Source organism: Coptis chinensis, chromosome 3, assembly GCF_015680905.1.
Source record: "Coptis chinensis isolate HL-2020 chromosome 3, ASM1568090v1, whole genome shotgun sequence".
NCBI lineage: Eukaryota > Viridiplantae > Streptophyta > Magnoliopsida > Ranunculales > Ranunculaceae > Coptis > Coptis chinensis.
Window position 1 is genome coordinate 93,121,277 of NC_141458.1, and position 21,411 is coordinate 93,142,687.

The 21,411-nt window shown below is 36.2% G+C and overlaps 1 protein-coding gene across 3 annotated transcripts; it reads right to left on the bottom strand.

The window, feature by feature from the left end:
• Nucleotides 1-3,224: 3,224 nt before the first annotated feature.
• Nucleotides 3,225-5,130, bottom strand: LOC147511711 (F-box protein At2g23160-like). Of its 3 annotated transcripts, XM_086599408.1 has the most exons (3): nt 4,878-5,130; nt 4,001-4,589; nt 3,225-3,919 (listed from the first exon to the last, which is right to left on the bottom strand). In XM_086599408.1, the coding sequence occupies exons 2-3, from the start codon at nt 4,584-4,586 to the stop codon at nt 3,252-3,254; spliced, it is 1,254 nt and encodes a 417-aa protein (XP_086455534.1). In that variant the 5' UTR covers nt 4,587-4,589; nt 4,878-5,130; the 3' UTR covers nt 3,225-3,251. The 3 variants fall into 3 exon arrangements, with proteins under 3 accessions (XP_086455534.1, XP_086455532.1, XP_086455533.1); XM_086599406.1 differs by having other exon boundaries at nt 3,225-4,589; nt 4,878-5,128; XM_086599407.1 differs by lacking the exon at nt 4,878-5,130 and adding an exon at nt 4,670-4,809 and having other exon boundaries at nt 3,225-4,589.
• Between the last annotated feature and the right edge of the window lie 16,281 nt (nt 5,131-21,411).

Here is a 21,411-nt window from a genome sequence, read left to right on the forward strand (position 1 = left end):
CTCGCCATCATGGCTCGCAAATGACTTGAATACCTGAACCTGACCTGACGGGAAAAGAGAATGCGCAGGCATCTTGGCTATATAAAGAGGAGGAGGAACTACGTTTGACCTGATTCAAGTCTCCCCCAGAGAGAGAGAGAGATCTTGATACGTAGACAATTTGTTCACACGAACTCGACGAATTCCAATCTACAAACCCTTTCTCCCCAGAAACTGCCTACATTTGTAAGGTTAACAAATCATAACCTTTACACCTCTCAAATTTGAAGGTTGAACAACGGACTCGAAAACCCTTTCCTTTCCATAGTTTAGTTTTCACAGGGGAAAAACAATTTTCTTTTCCATAGCAAACAAATACATTAAACATATCTTTGGTAGACCACACTAGACTTTTCATTTCTTTTCAATCCTCAAATATGTAAACAAACCGCAGCCTATGTTTCGAAATCTAATTTTTGAATTCCCTATCGAAGTAGTAATTCTAAATTGGATTTGGAATGAAGTGAGAAGATGAAAGTTTTGTCCGTAGGAGTTCCAAACGTTTTCCAATTGTGCTGGAAATTGCATGGACTCTTAACAGGAAGCAAATGTAATAAAGTCGACATTGGTGTGTAATGACCTTTCATATGTACAAGTGTTGCATCAATACTATGCTAAGACACTCACAACATTAAATCTGTGGGCGAGTCAAGGTGGTTAAGTTACATTTCCGTCATTTCATTTCGTCGAAGTCAAAGTGCAAACCCAAAACCAATTCAACGTCATGGGCGGCCTCCAATCTCACGTGCTCGGTATCCTTGTTTCCATATAAAACTAATCAAATTGCAAATCATACATCAGGGTTGGTTTGGGCAATTACTGTTAGACTTTCAAACTTTTAAATACCATTTCGAAGGTTGTATTCTCATATCAAGCAACTTGCTACTGATATTCTACCATTCTACCAAAATATGTTAATCATTCGTTGCAATAGTAGTATTCTTGTTTCACTCTTAACTCCTAGCTTCTATAGTAGTATATACAACTCGAAATTCCTAAAAAAGATACAAAAAACAAGTAGAATGGCATAAAACACCAATCCTAGGGAAATTTCTAGAACAAGGCATGATAATGTCAATTTGTTTCCAATTGGTTCCTGTCAGCACCACACCACAATTCATCAGCAACTAGTGGGGTTATGTCAACAACTTTTTGCACTAAGTTGCTGACAATTCCCGAATTGAGAACAAATTGATATCATTGTGCTTGTTTGAGAAATTTCCCCTAAAATAAGAAAGTCTTTTCACCCTACTCTGACTGCCTCCACTTTTCTCAATTAACAGTACTGTAGCATGACCGCCACCATAATGATGAAATCAAGCTGAGAAAAGTTCTACTATTGACATTCCATCTATCACCAAATGGAGTCCTGAAACCCTGCAAGCCAAACACTCAAGCAATAACAAAGATTATACACAAAATCAAATCCAACTTAAATCAATTCTTCATTGAAACTTTTGATGACCTAATTCTAGGGTTTAATTTTTGATATATGAACTCTCACCCAAATTTGATATGAAGAATATAAGGATTTACAATTTTTTTTTTTTTTTTTATTGTTTAGGCATCTCCAATGGAGGGTCTAAAATTGCACCTCCACATTGGTGTCAATATGATTTTACAATTCTCATCATACCATAATGTATAGACGATAACTAATATCTAAAATTGATAGTTCCCCATGGAGAAATATAAAATATTTAAAGTTTAAAAGTTGAGAGTCACTTGTAGAATGTAGTGACGTCTCTCTTAGTATTAAAGAGACGTCACTTGGAGTGACACACGAGTTTCAAAATTACAAAAGACCACTTTTAGAACTAAAGAGCAACGTCACATTGAGTGGCATTCGCACATATTTTAAAAACTTGTATTAGATTTGAGAATTCCCCAACTGAAACACCGGCCACCACCTCCTAAAATCATCAAGAGTGTTGGTAAATAAGCTAGCATGTGTCGAACACAAAATTGACCATTCTATTCTACATTGTAAAAAAAAAAAATGAAAAAAATAAAAAATAGAACAGTATTAATCATTGTATCGCCTAGCCCATTCATTACAAGAAAAAGGGGGAGAAAACTCAGACTCTTCACTTAGACAGATTTACAAAAAGATTTGGAGACTTTCTGTCCCTCATATATAGAATTCAGCTTTTCTTGTGGAAAATGATCCATAACGTACATACTTCCCACAGGGGAAGTCTTGACTAGACATCACCTGAATATAAACCCCATGTGCTGTTTCTGTGATAGCACCTCAGAGGATTTAATTAACACTTTCTTTACATGTGAGTGGACCAGAAGCCTTTGGTTCCGGTCCTAGTTGATCGACTCTCAGAACAGATGATCTCAATCTTAACATAGAGATGTGGCACCTCCTCTTTATGAAATTGGAACAGTTGGATCCAGGCGGTGGTCAATATTCAGTTAGTTTATTTCATTGCCATGCTTGATATGATATGGCAAGTTAGAAATAAATGGAGGTTTGAAAATACTTATAGTACATATGAGTCTATACTTGCTCAAGCTGTAGCTCTTTCTAAAAATTGGCAGACAACTTTTTCTGAGGAGGATCTAATTTCCACTGTGCCTTCGCATGATAATGTTATCAAAGATGTTGCCTGGATCAACCCTCCACTTGGATGGGTTAAAATTAATTTTGATCAGCTTTTGTCAACACTGGAACATGTATATGCTACACTAGCTGTAGTTGGCAGGGATCATGAAGGAAGGATCTTAGGAGCATACTCAAAGAAAATGAAGGCCACAACCTCGGTAGAAATTGAGCTCCTGGTTACAGAACTTGCAGTGGAATTTGTTCTTTTGCAGCAATTGAGGGATATTATTTTTGAAGGAGATGCAATGGAAGTAGTTGAAGCGTACAAACATGGAGCTGACAGTGCACTTTGGAAATGGAGGACACTGCTATTAAATATGTTTTGTAATCTTAACTCTTTACACTTTTTTTCTTTTAGACATACTCCTAGAGTCTGCAATTTGTTAGCTCATAAGCTTGTGGCATGGGCTACAAAAAGAGGTCCTGTCGAAATCCTCATGTATTGTAATGACTTCTTATATTTTATTATGAATGAATGAATTAGAAGCCTGTGTCTCTGACACAGGTCTTTCCTATAAAAAAAAATAAAATAAAATAAAAAGAAAGGGACAAAACAACAAACATAAAACTAAGTGAACACCATCCTTTTATTGAGAACTTATATCAAATTCATTGGTACAATTAAGACTTTACATGACAGAAATAAAAAGAATATTGATACAAATAAAATGAAAAAAGATAAAATAGCATGCATAAAACTGTGCGAACACCATCTTTTGGGCGAGTTTCTTTTTTTTGTTTTTTTGGGCAAGTTGACCTTCAGACTAACGAGGCTATTGAAATGAGCAACATGAGTAACTGGATGTAGTACACTTCGTGCTTGAGACTCTAATTCACTTAAGGTCAATTCTCGACCATCGGGAACCATAATATAATTGGAGTCGGAGCTGCAACCACAGGTATCATGATTCATCTCATATTTCTTTTGGTGAAGCTTAGTCCATATTTGTTTCTCAATGTCTTCTAAAATCCAGATGATGCAACAATGGTGATCAAGAGAGCCAAATACGAGATACAAAGATCCCCTGACCACCATTAACTTTAAACACAAAATCAAATTCCTATCAAACTTCGAAAGGTTTGGCATTTCAATTACCTCCATCTTCTCACTTGCAATGTCCATTGAAATGATTAAATGCCTTTTGGCACTTTTAAGATAAGAAACCCAATATACTTTTCTATCAAACACCACTGGTTCACATCCAACCTGATAACGCTTTGGCAGTGTCAACTTCCTCCAAGATGCATTTTTTATGCAGGTACCACCTAAAGTCAGCACCAGGAGCTTGTGAAAATGAGGAACTTTATAAAGTGTATTACAAAAAGGAATGGATGAAGGATCTACACCATTAACGTCTTCGTAATCTTCTTCAGCCCTTGCGTACCAAGCTAGAATCTTATATTGCTGTATAGTATCGTCAAAAACTAGTCGAAAATATTCATAATTCTTCTCAGGGGGAGAAGGTATCTTGGTAGAAAATCGAGTGACTGGGTTGACAATGTGGTAAGAATCAGGACTATCATAACCAACAGGGTTAGGGTTAGGGTTAGGGTCAAAAGCTCCCATAAAAAGCAAACCATCACAAGAGTCCTCTATTATCAAGTTATCATCATTGAACATGTCGTGTAATACGTTAAACCTCTCTCCAGTAATGTCATTGCAATAGTAGTATGTGGCAATCCCATCATGCTTGATTAATCCAGGTGGAAGAGATCTCGACCAATCGAGGTGAAATTTCACAAACCATGGATCAGAAATAGTTTTGTTCCAACGCTTACAGACGCACCTGAGTGTGACAAGAGTCTCTGTGGAGACGCGGATGAGTATCTCTCGGAAGATGTCATGGGGTAAATTACTAATACTATTTTCTTCTTCTGTTTCTTCTGTTACTTGTTCCTTTGTACGACGACAAACTTGATCTGAGAGAAGCATCTCCTGAAAAGCACGCAAAAGGAAGAGTTGAGAGAGAAGTATGAAGTCGGAAAAAAGTAAAACAAGAATAATAAGAGGTCGACGTTATATTTAAAAGGCTTCTTTTCCGACTTGTTATGGAACTCATAATCTTTGTTGGATTAGTTCGGGTTTCTGTTCTCATTTACAAGTAACGAAGTAAAACTCCAATTATGTATAAAATTATAAATCAATCAATTTCTTAATTAAAAACCAACCAAAGATAGATACACAAGAAACATGAAATTCATAACAGATGCAAACATGAAATACCTGGTGACAAATTGGATTAATATGTGTTACGAAATGTAAATTGGACACAAATTCGAACCGGAATTTGGGAGTGTTTCAAATTCAAATCGAAATTTGGGATGCACCGAGAAGCGGTCAGTCCACAGAAGAGTTCCAAACGAGTCAAAATTGGTAACTTTCTATCTCAAGTCGGGCCCTAGGCCCTGCCAAGAGCCCAAGACGGCATGAGTGCTTTATTGTTTGAACTTCGAAGCGCAGTGGCAGTAAACAGTAAGCTGCCTATTTTGCAATTTGTTTTTAATCTCATGTTTATCGAATTAGTGGAACCTATGACTCTTTTACCAAAGCGGAAATGCAAAATATGGCGAATAGCGATATATGTGGATTTCTTAGGAATCTTTTTTTTTGTTTACAAATTAGTGGAATCTATGACTTTTTCTTGTTAATCAATTTTTGTATAGTAAACTCGTAATATTCTTAATATTCTTTGTATTCTTCAGCAAGGTAGCCTTTGTATTCTTTTTTGTTCTCTCTCAACTTCTAGTTTCTACAAGGTATATACAATTTACTTGAAACCTAAACATAAAAAAAATCAGTAAAATGGCATAAAACGCCAATACTTCTTCCTAAGCCTATTCATCCCACTCTTAGTAGCTTTACTTTCATTCAGCTTGCACTACTGCAGCAAGGTCGTCACTGGATGGCGATCCCACTTTCTCTGGTGTTGTCTCAGATTCTTATCACATACTCTTTGAAGCTCTTTGAAGTCCAGAACAAGGTTTTATCCACTTAACAACATACCTAAACTTTCTAATCTGGAAACCACCTGATCTGGCCTGATAGATGCCGAAACACTAAACTCTGCTTCCTGTCTTGGGCAAGTTTCAGAATCTGGGCAGCTCAAAAACGATGATTGTGGATTATCAAGATCTCCAACCTCAATGATGTCTTGTTCTGAGAAATTACAGCTTCCACGAAGGTCTTGAATTGGAAAACTGGATGTACATTCCTCTAGGTGTCTGCCAGAAGCCCACAGTGTTCAGCCCTTTCAACCTACACAGGAGTTTGAACTGATGTAAGACAGGGAAATAGAAAATCGGTAAAAACGTTTTTCGCTTCTAACTATTAAATCATGTCAGAGTATGCACGTGTGAATAAAGATCAAAAGTATCTCAAGCTACAGTACAAGCATAACATGTGTATGTCTTCTTACATGATTTTCATTAAAACTAGCTTATGGAAATTCCAGCCGTGTGACCAATCCAATCCAAGGCAGGTCCAACTTTCAGATTGTCTTCCGAAAGTGCCATTGCTAAGCAAATCCAAAAGTCCATAACACTAAACTTTCCTAGCACCATCCCTGCCTCTGACCACTACAACGCAACCACTACCATACAGTGATACAGATCTTAAATCTAGAAAGACAATACAAGGACCAGACACTACTTAACAAAGGAGAAAACAGATTATATTCAACTAAACTCTAGAACCATTCTCTGAAAAGGGGCGGCATCAAAGTGAACATGCATACTGTTGGGTTTGTGGAACCGTCGAGCTTTGCTCCGGTGTCCAACCTGTTATCTTCAGTTTTCAGTTTGGAGAAAAGGGCGCGATCCGCGCTCAACTATGCTGTGGACAAGGTGCGACCAGCTGAAGTTCTTGGGTTATCGAGCCTTGAACCGGCATTTCGGATTAGCCTTGGCCAAGGTGCGACCCGCGCTCATGCTTTCTGAAATTTTCTCTGATTTCCGATATTTCGGCCCAAAACCCATTTTCTCACCTTTTTCTATGTGTACTTATATAAAGGAAATAGAATATGGTTTTGAGATAACTTTTGAGAGATTCATTTCTTGGGTATTGTGGGAGCTCTATTGAGCTAGGGTTTGAATGATGCATCTTGTTCTTGATTCTTGATATCTCTTGTAAACTCTCCGGCTATAAAGGAAACTCGGCTCTTGTGTGGATGTAGGTAACATTTACCGAACCACCTAAATCTTTGTGTCTCTTTGCATATTTACTTTCTTATTTATTGTTTGCTTGTTATGAGTAATAATAAATTAGTGGCTTTGCTTGTTTGAGCTTGTTGTGATAACTACCAAAGTCTTGGGTGGGTGATTTTCTTGGTGTGATCTCCAAATTGAAATCATTTGGGATAGAAAGTAGTTAGATTGAGGTGTGACTTTATAGTGAAATTTCCCAACAAGTGGTATCAGAGCACGATTTTGAATTATTGGAACAAGGTGTGTGAGGAAAAACTCCACCTTTAGCATTGAATCAGAGCTAGCTCTAACCGCCCTTTAGAACATTAGTACTTCATTCCAGGATCAGCATAAATAACTAAACATAGAAAACTCTTCAACAGAGCTATCCAGAGAATAATAATAATGTAGTATCCTGTTGTCACTTGTATCTATCGATTTGTAGGAATTACGTGATATATAACCACGTATTAGTACCGATTAATGTACGGACAGGAGCTTGGTAGAGAAACAATGGGTACTTGTAAGTGTGTATGTGTATGTGTCCGAAAAGACTGAGACAAAGGAAAAAACAATCCATGCAACCACGCATATAGTGCAGGTGTAAAAAATAAACCACATACTTTATACCCTCGACATTCTTATCGAAGTTAGAACTAAATCGACGCGAGTGTGTCTTTGAATATCCTGAATTTTTATAATATTTTGAAGTGCAATATGTAGCAACATACAAATTTGCCAATTTACAATTCTCCAAACTTATTCTTGACTTAGGTTGGATAATGGATTTAAGGTTTTCACGATCAGGGTTTCCAGCAAGTAGATGAAAGATATAAGATAGAAGGAAATGTGAAAAGAGTTTTGGGGTTAGCAAAAAAGCAATTCCAAATTTTTAGTACAAGAGGGAGAGGCCAGGATTTAAAGATCATAGCTTCTTAGAAGTGTTAAACTAGATCAACTTTTAAGATAAAAGAAAAATGGAAAACACAAGTAGAGCCCATCAAAACGATAAGTTTACAGCAAGACAATGACAATTCAAAGAACAAGAGCCTCTAGCACTTCCATGATAGCATGGTTATGATGGTATTCATTTACAGTCGCTACAAATTGAAAACTATTCCCTAAGTAGTCTGAGTAATGCATTTAAGTTTCCTTTCTTTGCTACTCATTTTTTTTTTTTTTTTTTATCAACCCAGACACGGAATCTTCCTAATTTGTAGCAATTTTTTTTATTTTGTTTTATCTAACACTGTTTGTTGCATTAACTTTGGGGTTAAATGAGTGGAGAGGTGTTGATATATTTTTGTAAGGTGTAAAACCTTAACTTTTCCACCGAAAGCGAGAAGATCGGCCTCTTTGTGAAAATCTGAATTGGCTAATTAGTGCTCCTTACCTCCCTCTCTTGTTTACTACTTTTTAAGTAGAGAGGAAATTGATAAACCGGTGAGCTATGTGGAAATGTTTAACTACCGAATGAAGAGAATACTTAAAGTAGCTTGGTATAATTGGCTTCAACAACAGGTTCTATTGATGTACTGATATGTAAACATGCGTGCAACTTCAAAAAAACCATGAAAATCTAGTCTAGCAGTTCCATTCTTGAGAAAGTCAGAAATTATCGACTTGCCCAACAATTTAACACTTCTTCATACAAAACTCAGTAGCAGTTTCATTTTTCTGATCTTGATAGTATTTATGGAAATGGTTTTCTAAAACCCTCGGAAAGTTTAAATGGATCGAGTTCAAATGAGGAGTTTCTCAAATGGGGCTTGTTAAAAAAACATTAGAAAATGGTAATGGTATGGAAGTTGGGGAAACTCATTCCCATTGCAATATCTAGATCTGACTCTCGAATGACAACTCCTTAAGAATCAAATGCCCCGAAAATTATGAAATTTCTTGGTCACTACAGATATTGGCTATGATAAAGCACCAAGATTTTAAGGCACTTTATCGTCTCCACATGGACTCGGGGAAGGTACAATCACCAAAAGCGGGACGAGGTAAATTGTTGGAAAATAATCTGCAACAAGCGGGGATTAACAATGGAAATTGAAGCCGAGGCGGACTAGGTAAGCTTTCTTTAAGATATTGCGGTGTCCGTTCCTCCCGGTGCGCATTGCGGACCACGGAACCTCCAGGATACAATAGCCTCTGTGAAACGCCTTTGATGATCACCGCGGCCAAAACCAAAACCAGAAAAGATAACAAGAACTAATAGTCTACTGCCATTATAAGTGAGAGAAATTTTTCTTAAAAGAGAGGGAAGATGCGAAAAACTGATGTGTTTTGAACTGCTGCTTAGCCTGGTTTTTATAGGTAAATGAAAACGCAAAAAAAGGATATGAGCTGAAATTGGTAACGTTCCTGCCAAAGCAAAACGTCTTTTCTGTTTTAACCAATTGGTTATGCGCGGAGAAGGTATCAAGAGCTCAAGCCCAAGCCCAATTTAAAATAACAAACAATCCCCCCACTTATTTTAATAACATAAATCAAAATAAAAATTATGGCAGTCACTATTAGTTCCAATATATCAAGCATAAATAAAGATGTCCAAGACTAAAACATTTACGTAGTGAAGACTACTTAGAGTATAAGATCCATAAGTGACGAAGTCTTGAACTTAGGTCTTGTGTATACAATGAGTTATCATCATGCATAACATACTCATTGTTCTCTTTCCAAACTCACACATTAAAGGCCATGTGCTTCCATCTTGGATTCGTGAATGATCTAGAGAATTAACCCTCATTCTCATAGAAAGCGGCTTATACTTTCACATTCACTAAGTGAGTTCTATCAAGAGTGCTCTTGTAGCTTAGGCACTTCGTCCATAAGGACCATAGAACTTCATTAAGAGTTTTCCCAAAAAACTACAACCTCTAATTGCTTCAGGATCACATGCATACAATTTACTACTTTACTTATCTAAAATTCAGGACATATAAGTATCATTGCATGCATGTCTTATACTCAAACATTCTATGACTTGTTTTTCCCTTTAAACCTAGTTCTTAGGATCTCCAGTCCCTAGGTTGGGTTACCATCATATACATTTATCTTTCAATAGGCTTCAGTTCCATACTTCTGGCAGTAGTCCACACTTTTTCTCTAGCCAGAGCTTTAGTAAATGGATCTACAAGATTATCACCGGATCTCACAAAATCAATAGTCACTGCACCCTTGGATATGTAATCCCATACAGTACTATGTTTACGACGTATCTGTCATGATTTACCATTATAAAACTTGTTGTGGACTCTCCCAATAGCCGCAGTGCTATCACAATGTATCAAGGTAGCTGGTACCGGTCTATGCCAAACCGGTATGTGAGTGAGTAGGTCTCGTAACCAACCAGCCTCCTCACTTACATTAGCCAAAGCAATCAACTCAGACTCTATAGTAGATTGTGCTATAATGGTCTGTTTCTTGGACTTCCAAGATACAGCACCTCCACCAATGCATAACACATATCCACTAGTAGCCTTAGAGTCTTCTAAAAGAGTATTCCAATCAGCATCAGTGTACCCTTCAAGAATAGCAGGAAATCTCTGATAATGAATACCTAAATTGATTGTTCTCTTTAGGTATCTCATTAACCTGCCTATTGCTTGCCAATGTTCAACACTACCTGCACAAAACACCTACTGCATAGGCAATGTCAGGTCTTGTACAATCTATAACATATCTTAAACTACCAATGATACTAGCATATTCCTTCTGATTCACAGGTTCATCATTATTAATAAACAATTTAACACTTGAATCAAAAGGTGAGCAAATAGGCTTACAATCGAAGTAGTTATACTTCTTTAACACTTTCTCAACGTAGTGTTACTGATCTAACCATATGCCATCTGATGATCTTGTAATTTTAATCCCTAAAATTACTTCTGCTTCTCCTAAGTCTTTCATATCAAAGTTAGAAGACAACAAGTCTTTGGTCTCTTTTTACCGCATGCAAATTAGACCCAAAAATAAGTAGATCATTAACATATAAGCATATTATAACACATATTCCATCAGAGTACTTATAGTATATGCATTTGTCACTTTCGTTTATGTAGAAACCATTAGCAATCATAAAGTTATCAAATTTTTCATGCCATTGTTTCAGTGCCTGTTTTAAACCATAAAGTGACTTCGATAACTTGCATACCTTTTTACTATTACCTTGTTCCACATAACCTGCTGGTTGTTCAATGTAAATCTCCTCTCCTAAATCCTCATTTAAAAAGGTTGTCGTAACATTCATCTGATGAACAACTAGATTATGAACAACAACAATAGATAATAATACTCTGATTGAAGTTATCCTAGTAACTGGTGAATATGTATCAAAAAAGTTAAAGTTCTCTTTTTTGTCGAAAACCTTTGACAACTAGTCTGGCCTTGAACTTTTCTACTAAACCATCGGTTTTAAACTTTCTTTTTAAAACCCATTTGCTTCCTATAATCTTACAACTAGGAGGCAAATCCACTAACTCCCAAGTCTTGTTTTCCATGAGAGAATCTATCTCACTCTGAATGGCTTCTCTCCAAAACTTAGAGTCAGAAGAGGCAAGAGCTTCTTCTATGGAGGAGGGATCTCCTTCCAAAGAAAACATCACAAAATCAGATCCTAGATCTTTAGTGACCCTAGCTCTTTTACTTCTTCTTAGTTCAGTTACAGTGTCTGTGTCCCTATCATGCAATCTAGATATATCAGTAGCAGAAACATCTTTGGTAGAGGTCTTAGAGGAAGATGCACCCCCACTAGCACCCCTACTATTTGTAGATAAATAGGGAAAACTATCTTCTAAAAACTCAGCATCAGATGATTCAATAATAACATTACTCTTTATATCCAGAAATCTATAGGCCTTACTATTCATAGCATAGCCTAAAAAGACACACTCATAGGCCTTACTCTCAAGCTTAGAGATTTTGGGGTCATGCTTCCTTACAAAGGCCAGACAACCCCATGTCCTGAAATAACTCAAGTTGGGTTTTTTTATTTTTCCATAGCTCATAAGGTGTAACCTTAGTCTTAGAACTAGCAATCATATTCAAAACATAGTATACAGTTAAAATAGCTTCACCCCATAAACTTGAGGATGCTCCAGAACTAAGCAACATAGCAACAGTTAATTCCTTAAGTGTTCTGTTCTTACGTTCAGCTACTCTATTCATTTCAGGTGAATAAGGAGCTGTCGTCTTGTGAATTATACCATGTGATTGTAAGAAAAGATTAAAATCAGTAGAATCATACTCAGTACCTCTATCACTTTGAATTACTTTAATGTTTCTATCATGCTGATTTTGAACCTCAATAACATAAGTTTTAAAAGCACTTAAAACATCACTCTTATTCTTCAACAAATAAACATAGGTAAATTTTGAGAAATCATCAATGAAGATAATAAAATATCTTTTACCACCTCTAGTTAGAACACCTTCAAGTTCACAAATATCAGAATGTACTAATGCTAGCAGATTTCTACGTACTTCTCTCAACTGATTTGTGAGGTTTCTTAGTGATTTTGGTTGTAGTGCATGCATGATTCACAGTGCACAAAACCATCATTCTTCAAGATAGGAATTAAACCTAGTGTGTTCATGTTCTTAACATACTTCCTATTAATATGACATAATCTACGATGCTAAACATTAACAGAATAAGCAATCATGTAAGTAGAAGTAGAAGTTTTATTTATATCAGCAACATTTAACTTAAACATCCCATTACATGCATATTCCTTGCTAACAAAAATTCCAGACTTAGTGGTCATATAATCGATCACGCCTATCACTTCTTTGAAAACCAAAGATTGTTCAAAATAAAACCAGAAACTAAATTCTTCCTAATATTAGGTGTATGAAGAACACCTTTCAAAACCAGTTTCTTCCCAGAAGTAAACACCAACTCCACACCACCAGAACCTACAACCTTGATAGTATGGTTGTCGCATAATAGAACTTCCTGGTTCACAGTTGTGGTATAACTCTTGAACCAGTTTCTATCAAAACAGACATGCCTAGAAGCACCAGTATCAGCTTACCATCCCTCAGAGACATTGGCAGAATTGACTTCAGTTATCATTGCCACAAAAGTGTCCTCGGTCACATTATCCTCATTCCAGTTCTTGCAGTTACAAGAATAATGTCCCTTCTTTTTGCATGTATAACAAACAACTTCTTTCATGTCTACTGGTGGCCTTTGGTTCATATTAACCTGGTTTTGGTTCTTATGTGGAGCTTTCTTATTGTTCTTAGGTTTGTTCTTCATTGCCTTTTTATTAGGTTTCAGATTAGAATTGGTTTTATTAGCATGCTGATTTATGATATTAACTTTAGCCTTGGTAGATGACATAGCCACTTCCTCATTGTGGTCATTTTTTCAGGATTCTTCTTCAATCCGGAGTCTCATAGTGAGACTTACCATCGAAAAATCCTTGGATTTATGTCTAAGAATGTTTATGAAATCCTTCCATGAGGGAGGAAGCTTATCAATGATGAATGCAACTTGAAATTGCTTGTCAATCTTCATTCCCTCAGAAAGTATTTCATGAACAATTATTTGTAGGTCGTGACACTGAGTCACAACCGACTTATCATCTACCATCTGGAATTTAAGGTAACGACTTACATCATACTTTTTCGAGCCATCCTCCTTAGTATCATACTTCTTCTGTAGGGCATCGTCCCACACATTAAAAGCAGTTAGAAGATAGCAGTACAGGTCATCAGTAAGTGCATTCAGGATATAGTTCTTGCACTTGAAATCCACAGTATTCCATTTGTTGACAACAACAGTAAGAGCAGGTTCTTAACATATCTTCCGCTGTAGGTCGTTTATCTGTCAGAACATTATCAACCTTCACCAAAGTCAGATAAAATGTCATCTTTGCTTTCCACCGTTTGAAGTTTTAACCAGCAAACTTGAAAGGGCGATTATTGTTGTTGTCGTTTCTGAACTGGTTTCCTTCCCCATGTTCCATTGTTAAACAGACAAAATACCTTAAAATTGTTAGAAAATAATCTTTAACAAATAGGATTAACAATGGAAATTGGAAGCTGAGGCGCGGACTAGGTCGCTCTCTTTAAGGTATTGCGGGTTTGTTCCTTTTGGTGTAGACAGACACGGAACCTCTAGGATACAACAACCTCTATAAATGTCTTGATGATCACTGCAGAGCAAAAACCAAAACCAGAAAAGAGAGCAAGAACTAATAGTCTATTGCCATTATAAGTGAGAGAAGTTTTTCTTAAAGAGAGGGAAGATGTGAAAAACTGGTGTGTTTTGGACAGCTGTGTAGCCTGGTTTTTATAGGTAAGTGAAAACACAAAAAGGGGATATGAGCAGAAGATTGGTAACGTTTCTGCCAAAGCAAAATGTCTTCTCCGTTTTAACCAATTGGTTATGCGAGAAGAAAGTATCAAGAGCTCAAGCCCAAGCCCAAGCCCAAGCCTAATTTAAAATAACCAACATAAACTCTTTACCCACTGCCGTGGCTACTCCATATCCAGCGAAGTCCTGAAGCTTGTTTAAAAATTCCAATACTTAGGTCATAATCTATCCATAACATAGCCCAGAAAATATAAGCATGTGTGCTTTAATAGGCAGGGAGAGAGAGTATGTCTACTAGTAAGCATTCATATGTCCTATATAAAAGAACTGATATCCAGCCATTCCAATTCTGTAGCGAAAGAACGAACATATCGAATTGTGTGCAAACTTCAGAGGTGCACATGCAGATAATAAAGTATGGGTGGACAGACATAACAATCAGTGGTAAACAAAAATGCGATCGAAAAGAAACCTGACCGCAAAAAATTCGGGATACGACAAAAATTTGGTATGGGAATAATTTAAGAATTATTCAAATGACTCAAAAAGCGGTGCGGTCAAATATTCATCAAAAAATTCGCAATCGGCAATTATGCACGGTGTTTAATTAATACGTGTTTTAAACGTTTTGTTGCAAAAATTCGAAAGTAAAAAATTCATGATATTATGTTAATAAATCTCTACTAGTAGCATATCCTATAATGATCCTGGCCTCTTAAATTCATCCGGGTATTTTTCTTACGCATAATACCCCCAAATGAATAATTAAAGCAAACACCTAAATACTATTAAGAATGACTATTTGGTCTTTTTACACCCATGTCAATTCTTAGTACCAATATTGTCATTCAATTAAAGTGTTGTTTAACACTGTTTAATAAGGGTAATCGGTCATTTCATGAGGTGGTTAATTAAAAAACCAAATCCACGCCATTTTGAATTATACGCACACAATAAATATCCACTTAATATTAATTACGATGTCATTAATTACTATAAATACACAGAACCCTTTCACTTTCTGTCTCTCTCTCAATCTCCACTTTACGTCTCTCCCACTTTCTTTTGCCAACAATAAAAGATAACCAAATGAAAAAATTCATATTTTCTCCTGCTCATGCATCATATACACTATACAGTATGAAGGTTAGTGACACGCAAATCACATGCTCTCAAATTTGAACTACAGTTTTCTTCTTTGAGCTATAGATCGTCTACTCAATAGTAAAAAAAAACAGAGCCAATAGTAGCAATAAGTTGTGTTCTACTTGAGCGTACTTTTTCCCATCAATGAAATCAAACTTAAGGAAACAAGCTGAGGTATGTACTTGGTGTACTCTGTTTACTGTGTTAATGGGTATTCTCACTTGGTTGATGTGTTATGTTTTTTAACTATTAGATCCTCTGGCCAAAAATTGTTCTGAAGAAGTTGCTTAATATTAGCACTAAGGATTCTGATTTCTTGGCTTACTCAGATGAAGGTGAAAGTGACTCCAATTATGATGATGAAGGTGAGAATGGACTACTTTAACTCATTCAACAATACCCATAGTGTTATCAGTAACAGTTTCTTAACTTTAGTTGAAATTTTAGTCCCAGTTATGTGTTTTTCTTTTGGCAGAAATTGGTGGGTGTAGTGAGAAGTTCATTACTGGGAAGTCAGGCTTGAATTACAACAAGGAAGGTGAAGTTGGCTTTGAATCTAATGGTAATTTGTTTTATAACTCAAAGTTGATTCATTTTTAGTCTCATTTATTGGTAATGTTATTCTATCTTGAAAAATAAACTTATTCATAAAAAAACGATGCCTTATGTTCCTGGAGGTTCACCTTTACAGCTATACTCTTAAAAAGTGTAGATACTTTGATGGATTCCCTTTTCCATTAAAGCTTCCACCTCATTAAAGTGATTGAGATTTGAGAATGATAAAAGAATATCAGCTTTGGAAGTCACATGGATTTTTCGCCTTTTCCATTATATGTCTCTTGGGAATTTTCTTTCTTCTTTAATTTTCCTTTTGAAGTGTCATTGTATATGTGCAATGACACGTTTTTGTATTCCTTGTAGTTTTTGATTGAAGAAGTTATTATATTCAAGAGTCTTGTGGTACAATTTTAGTAAAATGGAACTACTTATGAGTTATGAATGAAGTTATCAAAACCTTATATGGAGAATTTTGAAATATTCTGTTAGTCACATATGGCTTACGTAAAATGATTAGTTATCATTATTTCACCGTTGTTAACTATTACCAGTTTGAGCAACCATCTTGGTGTTGCTCCTTTATTATGTTTCTTTTTTGCTTCATTTGGTGGTTTTTAATTGAAAACACCAATTTAGTTGTGTAGTTTGAAGTGATCAATATCTTTTTTTATTCATCTTTCATATTATTTATTGTTGCTGCTAAAAGTTCCAGTTAGACATGTTATTCTATTGATTAACTTCTGGGCATTACTCTGCGGGGATATTCTCTGAGACTATTCCCAAGTTAAGACGGCAAAATTCAGAGACCCTTCGAGCTCAATATATCAATAGCAAAGAACTTAGGTAGGCTTCTTCATCCTTTGTTGTAAAACCGTGCCTTTTTACATTATATTGGAATCTTTGCTGTTAATGTGTTTTCCCCTGAATCAACATTATCGAAATTATATAAGAAGATCATGGAGTTAGGACCAGAGGTGGTCCTATTTTTCTAATCGTTGGTGTATTTTTTATTCAAGAATTTGTGTAGGGACATGGAATGTTGGAAGAAAATTACCAGTAGATAACCTGGATATAAGTGATTGGTTAGATATGAACCAGCCTGCACATATCTATTTATGCATTTTCTTTAACGCCAACGACTAACATCCTCATTGCGAATTGCTAGAGGCATAAACACATATTTAGGTGACATTTACTGCACTCTTCGTCTATTTTTTGGTTTTGCTATTTCTGTTTTGACACGTTAAGATAGATGCTTTTAGTTCTTTTACGTCGTTTGCTAAAATTGTTAAATTTGAACATTTTAATAAAAAGATTTTTCCTTTCAGTTGAAAATACTTTTTATGCATTTTCTTTACATTTCTTTAGCGCCAATGACTAACATCCTCATTGCGAATTGCTAGAGACATAAACGCAGATTTAGGTGACATTTACTGCCAACTTCGTCTATTTTTTTGTTTTATAAAAAATTCTGCTGTTTTATGGAATTTATATTAATTCAGACCAAAGCACATGCTCTCCTTCCTTATTCATCTGCTTCTTAATTGGTTATATCTCTTTGTTTTGTCTGCATTCTAATCTTCTTCACTTGGACTAGCAAGTGGATTGGTAGCCCATGTTGAGCACAAAGTCTCCACTCTCTTTTCTGCATCAGAGTAATAGCTCTTGAAACTTGATCTAGAAGAGTTATGGGTGAAATGATGGTAGAGACTCTCATAAATGAATTTGAGGTAAACCCATATCTCATTTGTATGATATCTGCAATACCGTATTATTTTTTGAACTTTCTTCATTTTTCATACTACCTACATGAGTTTTGATTCATGATTGTTGAATTCTTATATGAGTGATGATGATGATGATGATGGTTCGGGTGGACATTTTTATGGGTTGGACGACTTGCTCGCAGATGTAGCACCGATTCCTAGGGATATTTTAGAGCCTAGAGTGCAACATTCAGAAGCATTTGATGTTCCTACTACAAGAGATGGAAATCCAGAACCATTTGCTAAACTTTTGCATGAAGCTCAAAAGCCTTTGTTTCCTACTTGCAAGAAATATAGTACGTTAGATTTTCTCGTAAAGTTGTTTCATCTGAAGATAATTAACCGTTGGAGCAATAAATCGTTTGACATGGTTCTCAAGTTATTTAAGGATGCATTACCAGATGGTGAAACACTCCCGAAGTCCCATTACAAGGCCAAGACGTTATTGCGAGGCTTAGGACTTGGTTATGTTTGTATACATGCTTGCATCAATGATTGTATGCTCTTTTGGAAGGAAGACCAAGATCTTGAAAGTTGTTTAATTTGTGGTGAACCGAGGTACAAAATTAATCAAGGGAAATGTAAAAAGATACCACAAAAAGTCTTGATGCACTTTCCACTAAAACCAAGGCTTCAGAGATTGTTTATGTTTAGAATGGCTGAAGACATGAGATGGCACAAAGACAAACGAAGTTCGGAGGACAATGTACTTAGGCATCCGCAGATTCAAAAGTTTGGGAGGACCTTGACAAGGAACATCCGTGGTTTTTCGCCGATCCTCGCAATGTTCGGCTTGGTCTTGCAAGTGATGGGTTTAACCCTTTTGGTGACATGAACAATACTTACAGCATGTGGCCTGTAATGCTTATGCCGTATAATTTGCCGCCTTGGAAATGTATGAAAGAACCATTCCTTTTCATGTCTCTACTTATACCGGACCTTAAAGCACCTGGAAATGATATTGATGTTTACATGCAACCGTTGATAGAAGAATTATTGGACTTGTGGCAAAATGGGGTGGAGACATTTGATACGGCGACAAATAAAATGTTTGTAATGCATGCAAAGAAGTATTGTGGACAATAAATGACTTTCCCGCATAACGGAAATTTGTCCGGGTTGGTCCACCAAAGGTAAGATGGCTTGTCCCGAATTGTAACAAGGATACATTCTCTTTGTACTTGAATAACGGGCATAAGCAATGTTACATGAACCACGGCCGATTTTTATGCCAAGACATCCTTTGAGAAAGCCGCCTCAAGCAATTACTTGGTGGAATTAGTGGTAGCCACCGAACCAAAGAAATTAAGTGGGGAAGATGTGAGGTTACAACTTCGCGATGTCGAAGAACAAACATTTGGAAAACATCCAAATAACAAGAAGAGAAAGCCGCATCGAGGCTGAGTATAATTGGACAAAGAGGAGCATTTTTTTTCGTTTACCTTATTGGCGAAGCCTTAATCTGCGGCACAACCTCGATGTTATGCACATTGAAAAGAACATTTGTGAGAGTGTTATGGCAACGTTGTTACACCTAGAAAAAACAAAGGATTCAGTGAAAGCTCGAATGGACTTGGAAGCATTGGGTATTAGACCAGAGTTACATCTGATTCCTAGGGGTAATAAGTTTGTTATACCCCCTTCTTGTTATACGTTGTCACCTGCCGAGAGAAAGAGCTTCTGCAAATGGTTGAAGACGGTAAAATTTCCTGATGGTTATGCATCAAACATTTCTCGATGTGTCAATGTTAAAGAATGCAAAGTATATGGAATGAAGAGTCATGATTGCCATGTTCTTTTACAACAAATTTTCCCAGTTGCACTTCGTGGTTTCATGGCTAGTGATGTATCAAGTGCATTAACCGAGTTGGGTTTGTTTTTTCGAGAACTATGTTGCAAGACATTAAAGCTGGAAATGCTCGAGAGATTAGAAAAGGATATTGATGTGATACTTTGTAAGCTTGAGTTAATATTTCTACCAGCGTTCTTTGATGTCATGGTCCACTTAGCAGTGCACTTGCCATATGAGGCGATACTTGGAGGACCAGTTCACTATCGGTGGATGTATCCAATTGAGAGGTCAATGTTTGTTAGCTATAATTTAATTTGTTTGCACTTATATATTTATACTTGGAATTCACTTGTTTAAAGTCTAAATAGGTTTTTGAAAACTCTCAAGCAATATGTTCGTAATAAAGCACACCCAGAAGGATCTATTGCTGAAGCCTACATTGACACTGAATGTCTCACATTCTGCTTAATGTATCTAGAAGGAATTGAAACACATTTCAATCGTGAAGAGCGGAATTATGATGGTGATCATTCTAAACAAGTCAAAGGGTTGCATGTTTTCACACAGAAGGTTCGACCATCAGGAGCTCCCCAAATTATCGAACTTAGTGCGAAGGATTTCAATAAGGCTCAATACTATGTGTTGAATAATTCAGAAGAAATATCTTCACATTTTGAGTAAGTCCCCAACTTAGTTCTCCGACATTGTATTTATTATATATGAACATATATGTAATATTTTATTTTAAATACACAGTCAACACATGGTTGAGCTTAAAAGACAAAGCCCGCATGAATTAGACGAAAGGCAAGAACGACACTTTCTTTGAATGGTTTAAAAACGCGTAAAGTATTGGTTGAGTTTTTCAAGTAGTTCCTTTACTTGAGTTTGAGAATTTTGTATTTGCATTAATTTTTTTTTATCAATATAGATGCAAGTAATGCGTAGAGAGAAATCTTGAAGCAAGTGACAAACCCAGATTCATTAGCATGTGGGCCCTGATCATCGCGGTGACTTGGTATAGTGGCTGCATTGTTAACGGAGTTAGATTTCATACCAAGGACCATGAGGCAACACTCCAACCCAGAATAGTGGTGTGGTTGTAAATGGAGAACACCACCAAAAGAAATGGACTTTTATGGTGTCCTAACGGATGTTTTAGAGCTAAATTATCTATTTGAAACCGAAGTTTTTCTTTTCAAGTGTGGATTGGTGGGATGTTGGAAATAGGATGGGAATAAATATAGATGACAATTTCACTAGTGTTAATGTCTCAAAGAAGTGGTATAGTGATGACTCTTTTGTGTTGGCGACCCAAGCAACTCAAGTTTTCTATTTGGAAGATACCAAATTGCGTGGTACTTGGCAAGTTGTGCAAAAGGTAACTCATCGAAATGTGTATGACGTTCTAGAGAAAGATGAAGTGACTACTCCAGAGAATGATGATGAGGCTTATCAACAAGAAGAGCAGCTTGGAAGGGAAGAAATCCAAAGTGAAGATGTTACACTTGTATAATTAAACAGGGAGGATGTGGAGCATGATGAAGTTGATGAGAATGTGGTAAATCAAAATCTGATGGTTGTAGGCAATGACTTCATTGATGATGATTCTGAGGTTGAAGAAGATGATACATTACTAGACTATTACAGTGAAGAAGAAGGGAATGCTTATAGTGATAGTGATACCGATATTGATTAGAAGTTCATGTAATAACATTATAAATCATGAATGAGTATAGTATTACTTCTAAGTTTTCTTATAATATTAATTTTCTTTTAGTTATTCTTCTTTTTATTTACCATTTATGGTTTTCAATAAATAATTATCCATTTTGAATGTATATCATTGTTATTTGTCAATTTATTGCTTATTGATATTATGGGATTGCATTACTGACACTTATTGAACTAATCTATATTTCTCGCCTTAATTTTTTGTTCTATTTAACATTGTGGTTTTATTATTTGTGATTAACCCTTCATG